We start from the raw sequence: 7,811 nt of genomic DNA, 5'->3' as shown, positions 1-7,811 counted from the left end.
TGAATTATTATTGTTGACATCACCCAAAGGTGAATACGTTGGGGGGCAACACAATAAGCCCCTATCTTTCTCAGTGTCCGATTAAAACTCCATAACCACAAGTATTGCGTGAGTGTTAGCAATTGTAGAAGACTATATGATAGTTGAGTATGTGGACTTGCTGAAAAGCTCTATTCTTGACTCTTTCTGATGTTATGATAAATTGCAATTTCTTGAATGACTGAGATTATAGTTTGTTAGTTCCCAATGAAGTTTCTGAACCATACTTGACATTGTGAATCGATTGTTACTTGAGCATAAGAAATCATATGGCAAAATCTATACATATGTTGCTGTTATAAGAATAATCATGATGCCCTCATGTCCGTATTTTATTTTTATCGACACCTCTATCTCTAAACATATGGACATATTTTTCGATTTTGGCTTCCACTTGAGGCAAGCGAGGTCTAAGCTTGGGGGAGTTGATACGTCCATTTTGCATCATACTTTTATATCAATATTTATTGCATTTTGGGATGTTATTACACATTATGTCTCAATACTTATGGCTATTCTCTCTTATTTTACAAGGTTTACACATTATGCCGGCAACTGGAATTCTAGCTGGAAAAGGAGCAAATATTGGAAACCTATTCTGCACAGCTCCAAAAATCCTGAAACTCCATGGAAGTCACTTTTGGAATTAATAAGAATTATTGAGCGAAGAAAACACCAGATGGGGCACACACCCTGGCCAGGAGGGTGGGGGGCGCGCCCCCTGTCTCCTGGGCCCCCTGGTGGCCCTCCGGTGCCCATCTTCTGCTATATGAAGGCGTTTACCCTGGAAAAAAATCATAAGCAAGCTTACGGGACGAAACTCCGCCGCCACGAGGTGGAACCTTGGCGGAACTAATCTAGGGCTCCGGCAGAGCTGTTCTACCAGGGAAACTTCCCTCCGTCATCACCAACAATCCTCTCATCGGGAGGGGGTCAATCTCCATCAACATCTTCACCAGCACCATCTCCTCTCAAAACCCTTGTTCATCTCTTGTATCCAATCTTGTATCAAAACCATAAATTGGTACCTGTGGGTTGCTAGTAGTGTTGATTACTCCTTGTAGTTGATGCTAATTGGTTTACTTGGTGGAAGATCATATGTTCAGATCCTTAATGCATATTAATACTCCTCTGATCATGAACATGAATATGATTTGTGAGTAGTTATGTTTGTTCCTGAGGACATGGGTGAAGTCTTGCTATTAGTAGTCATGTGAATTTGGTATTCGTTCGATATTTTGATGAGATGTATGTTGTCTCTCCTCTAGTGGTGTTATGTGAACGTCGACTACATGACACTTCACCATTATTTGGGCCTAGAGGAAGGCATTGGGAAGTAATAAGTAGATGATGGGTTGCTAGAGTGACAGAAGCTTAAACCCTAGTTTATGCTTGCTTCGTAAGGGGATGATTTGGATCCATTAGTTTCATGCTATGGTTAGGTTTACCTTAATACTTCTTTTGTAGTTGCGGATGCTTGCAATAGGGGTTAATCATAAGTGGGATGCTTGTCCAAGTAAGGGCAGTACCCAAGCACCGGTCCACCCACATATCAAATTATCAAAGTATCGAACGCGAATCATATGAGCGTGATGAAAACTAGCTTGACGATAATTCCCATGTGTCCTCGGGAGCGCTGTTCTCATTATAAGAAATTGTCCAGGCTTGTCCTTTGCTACAAAAAGGATTGGGCCACCTTGCTGCACTTTATTTACTTTCATTGCTTGTTACCCGTTACAAATTATCTTATCACAAAACTATCTATTACATACAATTTCAGTGCTTGAAGAGAATACCTTAGTGAAAACCGATTGCCATTTCCTTATGCTCCTCATTGGGTTCGACACTTTTACTTATCGAAAGGACTACAATAGATCCCCTATACTAGTGGGTCATCAGCGGCTCACCCATGGCAGGCGACGTGGGGGCTGGCCACGACACGACATGTGGCGTTGGGAGGGGACCGCGGTGGCACGCGGCCAGCTGCTGCCGGTACAGCGTTTGCCGGTGGTGAGGTGGTCCCTCGGTGGTTTTGGGTTGCCAGGGCATGGTGGGGAGTCCATGGTGGTGGTCTGGGTCGATTCACGATGGTGTGGTATGTCGGCATGGTGGCGGCTCAAGGTGTTGTGCGGGTCGTGGCGCAGCGGCGGCTGGGCGGCCTTCGACGTCGGCTCGTTTGCGTGCGGTTCTCGTCGATGCTCCTGGATCTCTCCCATGGTTGCTGGTGGTGGCCGGTCCGGCTCCTCGCGCCGTCGAGCGGGTGGCCGGTTTGACCCATGTGCAGATCCAGGTAGGGAGCCCTCGTTGGGCGTCAGGCGTGATGTTTAGAGAGGTGGTGGGAGGAATGGGTGGCGTCGATGCAGTCGGGCCACTTGTCACCAGTAGGGGTGAGAGGTGTCGACGTAGTCCGCTCCCGCCTTGCCTCTTCCCTAACCTGGTTGTTCCTCGATCGATTTGGTCGTTCCGGTCGCTGGCAGCTCTATCGATGGTCGGAGCTTGCCGGTCGGTTCATCACACATCCATGGAGGACCTTTGGGGCATCTTGTTTCCTGGGCAGCGACTCGGGTGGTGGGAGTCGCGGTGCTCGTGGGCTGAGTCCGTGGCTCGGGCGCGGGCGGCTAGCAATCATGGGCGCCTGGGCGGCATGGTGGTTGTCATTTCGACGGTTAGTAGCGGTGTTCGGCTAGGGCCCATGTGTCTGACTGCACCGATGTCGAAGGAGGAGCATGCTTAGCAGGGTGAAAAACCCTGTCTGGTCTAGGCCAGACCGACGGAGGCGACACCTGTGGGCGTAGTCATCTTTCTGAAGTCTCTTTTATGGTTGCTCCCTCCCTTCGCCGTGCTTCGGATGAAAATCTGATCCTTGGATCGGGCGGTGACAACTCAGCAATGTCGTGCCCTTCCTGAAGGCACCGTCTTGAAGCGCACGGGCTCGTCGATTCTTAACTTTACCTCTTCTCGATTTCTCATCGGAAGATCGTCGACGGCTCCATAGTGATGCTTTCTATCTTATCTTGTAGTCTACGTCGAGTCTTTCAGTATGTTGTTGTTGTAGCTCTTCGGCACCTATGTATCTTGCCCTGAGTGAGTGTGGGTCTCGTGTAGTGTGTTGTTGTTTGTATCAGTTCCATTTGTTGGCAGTTGTTGCTTTATACTCCCTCTATCCCTTTATGTAAGGTGTATTATTTTCGGCACGGTGACCAAGCCACATAATTACACGTTAGAATGAAATTACCCTTGATAAATTTGTTGGTTAGTGACAAGTAAATCAGTTAGTCCAGAAAAGTAAGAGATACGTGCAATCGACACAGAGATACTTTTCTTCTTTTGCTACAAGAGATACACACAATCAGGATAAAGATAGTTTCTTTTTTCTCAAAGGCTAATAAGAGAATTATGAGAAATTAGAAGAAATACACCATAAGAATTTCATAATAAAAAACAGATACACTTTATAAAGGAACGGATGGAGAGAAGTACTATAGAAAGCGGGGCGAAATAGAAGTCCTTCCAAGTCACCCCTTTCCCTCTAGGAAAAAAAAGGACGATTCTGCTCGCGCCGCCGGTTCCCCGATGGCGGAGGACTCAGGCGCCATCCTCCGCCACATCTCCTCCCTCAAGGACATGCTTGACAAGGTCCACAATCCACCGAGTTCCCTTGCTGCTTTCATTTTATTCTGCAGCTGTCTAGATACTTCTACGCCCAGTTTATTGATTTGTCGCCGGCAAGTATGAGATGACGAATGGATTGACGGGACACTAGAGTTGGCGGCGCGGGCCGATTAGGCGCCCGTCTAGAATCTCTGGGTGTCGCCATTGCGAGGCTAGGCGGCTGGGAGAGAGAAAGCGGGAGAGAAGAGCCCAGCGGCCGCCGCCGGCTCGAAGCTCTGGCGGCCGCCATGGCCAACTCATCCCAGTTTGTTTTCTTCCCTCTCTATCTATTCTCTGGTCATTCTCTGTTACTCGACTTTTTGTGAGAATTTGATTCTACTCTGTCTTACGTTAGCTCGTTGAAGAAAACATGACAAGTAGTTTGTGTTATTCTAGCATTTGAGGGCGGATGAAAATTCAGTCGTTCTACCTGCTATTGTGTCATTTTATTGTCTTTGTGAAGTTTGCGTTTTGGCTGACCTAATGTACTTTTGCTTGATATCAATTGTTTTCTATAACTTATTATAAGGTTTGCAGTATCATAATTATCATTATGGTATTGTCAAGGTCCTTATCCCCCCCTCTATTGGTATGTTTTGTGCTTACAAGAAAACATCCTAGGAATATGAATTTATGGGGTAGACTAATATGTTGGCTATATGTATTCATGAAATAGTTGCCCAAACAGAACATATGACTTGTTGCTGTTAAGTACTCCCTCTGTAAAGAAATATAAGAGCGTTTAGATCTCTTCTATTTCTTTACAGAGGGAGTATATTATATCTCTTCTTCCTATCAGATTGATCTTTTGGGATAGTTGGTTGATAGGAATATCTTGACATGCTATCAAACTTGAGGTTTTGGGTTCTAGTCTCGGTCCTGCCTTTCCCCAATCATTTATCCACACCACGTCCGGCATGGAGAGGAGGTGTTGATCATTCCATATCCACATCGGATGTGAAGGGGAAAGAGGGGAGGGGGGGGGGTAGGTATATTATATCTACTCTTCCTACCAGATTGGTCTTTTGGGATAGTTGGTTGATAGGAATATCTTAACAGTTGCCGCTAACTTTCTAGTTATTGGTAGCACATCTAAAGGGGCAGCCCCAGTGCATGTAGCTCCCGCTTGCGCAGGGTCTGGGGAAGGGTCTGACCACTTTGGGTCTATTGTACGCAGCCTTTCCCTACATTTCTGCAAGAGGCTGTTTCCAGGACTTGAACCCGTGACCTCATGGTCACAAGGCAGCAGCTTTACCACTGCGCCAAGGCTCCCCTTCTTATTGGTAGCACATCTCATTACAACAAATAATTTAGTAAGTATTATCTTGTAGAAGGAATGCCTGGTCCTGGCTGTTAAGTGAACACAATGTAAAATTATTGGACGTATATGGATTTATAATAAATTATTTGAAGTTTGATATACGAAACGAGAAAGCGGGACTTATGTGCTGCAATTGCGATTGATGTGGTACCTCTGGTATTGTTTCTCTTAAACATAGTAGTACGTGGTACCTGCCTTGCATGTTGAGAACTTCAGATTGATATGCCTCCATTTTTTTTTGGAAAAATGCAACGGTCCCTAGACCAGAAAATCTATGTGCGCTTGAGTGCATTTTCTCCAACAACAACAACAACTAAGCCTTTTGTCCCAAACAAGTTGGGGTAGGCTAGAGCTAAAACCATAAGATCTCGAAACCAACTCATGGTTCTGGCACGTGGATAGCTAACTTCCACGCACCCCTATCCATGACTAGTTCTTTGGTGATATCCCAGTCCTTCAGATCTCTGTTTACAAACTCCTCCCACTCCTTCAGATCTCTCTTTACAGACTCCTCCCATGTCAAGTTTGGTGTACCTCGAGTCCTCGACCACTTTTGACATTATCAGCACACTTTAATTGTCCGCTATGCACAGGAGATTCTAGAGGTCCGTGCTATATCTGCCCAAATCATCTTAGACGTTGTTGGACAAGCTTCTCTTCACTTGGTGCTACCCCAACTCTCTCATGTATATCATCATTTCGGACCCGATCAATTCTTGTTTGACCACAAATCCATCTCAACATGCACATCTCTGCTACACCTAACTGTTGAACATGTCGCCTTTTAGTTGGCTAACACTCAACGTCATACAACATTGCGGATCGAATCGTCGTCCTATAGAACCCGGCTTTTAGCTTTTGTGCCACTCTCTTGTCACAGAGAATACCAAAAGCTTGGCGCCACTTCATCCATCTGGCTTTTGATTCGATGGCTCACATCTTCATCGACATCACCATCCTTCTGCAGCATTGACCCCAAATATCATTTGAGCTACCACCTGCCCATCAAGGCCAACCTCCTCCTCCTCCTCCTCCTCCTCCTCGTGCCTAGTAGTACTGAAACCGCACCACATCTACTCAATTTTAGTTGTACTAAGCCTAAAACCTTTCGATTCCAAAGTTTGTCTCCATAGCTGTACTTTCAATTGACCCCCGTCCAACTATCATCGACTAACACCACATCATCCGCAAAGAGCATACACCATGGACTATCTCCTTGTATATCCCTTGTGACCTCATCGATAACCAAAGCAAAAAGATAAGGGCTCAAAGCTGACCCTTGGTGCAGTCCTATTTTAATCGGGAAGTCATTAGTGTTGCCATCACTTACATTTTTCACAACATTATCGTACATGTCCTTGATGAGGGTAATGTACTTTGTGTTTCTCCAAAGCCCATCACATGACATTGCGAGGTATCTTATCGTAGGCCTTCTCCAAGTCAATGATGAACAACATATGAGGTCTTTTTGCTCCCTGTACCTCTTCATAAGTTGTTGTACCAAGAAAATGGCTTACATGGTCGACCTCCCATGCATGAAACCAAACTGATTTTTGGTCATGCTTGTCATTCTTCTTAAGCGGTGATCAATGGCTCTCTCTGATAGCTTCATTGTATGCCTCATCTGCTTAATTCCATGGTAATTAGTACAACTTTGAACACCCCCCTTGCTCTTGAAGATTGGTACTAATATACTCCGCCTCCCTTCTTCAAGCATCTTGTTGGCCTGAAAAATGAGGTTGAAAAGCTTAGTTAGCCATACTATTGCTATGTCTCCGAGGCCTTTCCACACCTCAATGGGGATACAATCAAGGCCCATCGCCTTGCCTCTCCTTTCATCCTTTTTAAAGCCTCCCCGACCTCGGACTCTTGGATTCGTCGCACAAAACGCTGCTGGTATCATCAAAGGAGTCGTCCAACTCAATGGTAGAGCTCTCATTCTCTCCATTGAAGAACTTGTCGAAGTACTCCCGCCATCTATGCTTAATCTTCTCGTCCTTCACCAGGAGTTGATCTGCTATGCAGACTTAGTTGACATCCCTCGCCTTCCTCTCTCGGATCTTGGCCATCTTATAGATGTCCCTTTCGCCTTCCTTTGTGTCTAACCGTTGGTAGAGGTCCTCATACGCCCTACCCCTTTCTTCACTCACAGCTCGCTTTGCGGCCTTTGCCACCTTGTACTCCTTTATGTTGTTTGCACTCCTATCCAGGTGTAGGCGTCTGAAACAGTCTTCTTCTTAATAGCCTTCTGGACATCATCGTTCCACTACCAGGTATCTTTACCTTCACTTCTACTTCCCCTGGTCACTGCAAAATCCTTTGAAGCCACCTTACAAATGCAAGTCGCCATCTTCATCCACATATTGTTTGCATCACCTCCTTCCTCCCAAGGGCCCAGCTTAACGACCCTCTTCTTGAAAGCCTGAGTTGCCTCCCCCTTGAGCTTCCACCACTCCGTTCTAGCGACTTTGGCGCGCTTATCCCAGTGGACACGAATCCGAAAGCGGAAGTCAGCCACCACAAGCTTATGTCGAGGGACAACACTCTCTCTAGGTATCACCAAATGCTCGAGTGCATTTGCTTCCTTGAAAGCCTGGGCTACCTCGTCCTTAACCAAATGCTCGAGCGCATTTGCTCTGTTCTTGAAAAATTAAACTTCACTCATCCAAAAAATCCAAAAATAAATCTCACATATAAATGAATCAAGTTTGTTTATAGTTTCCCAGTTTTGTGGAAGTCACAACTCATTTGTGAGTCTGCGAGAAAATAACAAATCCAATTTTTTTTTTCAGAACCTGGA

The 7,811-nt window shown here is 45.7% G+C and overlaps 1 protein-coding gene across 1 annotated transcript in view; it reads left to right on the top strand.

The window, feature by feature from the left end:
- The first annotated feature begins 3,542 nt into the window (after positions 1-3,542).
- The window catches only part of LOC119330407, a 30,269-nt gene continuing 26,000 nt past the window's right edge, over positions 3,543-7,811 (top strand). Inside the window, exon 1 of the mRNA XM_037603517.1 lies at positions 3,543-3,675. Within this exon, the coding sequence (XP_037459414.1) occupies positions 3,613-3,675 (63 nt within the window). The 5' untranslated portion in view covers positions 3,543-3,612. The remainder of the gene's footprint in view (positions 3,676-7,811) is intronic.

The sequence above is a fragment of the Triticum dicoccoides genome, chromosome 1B (genome assembly GCF_002162155.2).
Source record: "Triticum dicoccoides isolate Atlit2015 ecotype Zavitan chromosome 1B, WEW_v2.0, whole genome shotgun sequence".
Taxonomy (NCBI): Eukaryota; Viridiplantae; Streptophyta; class Magnoliopsida; order Poales; family Poaceae; genus Triticum; species Triticum dicoccoides.
This window is presented reverse-complemented; position numbering and strand designations above follow the sequence as displayed.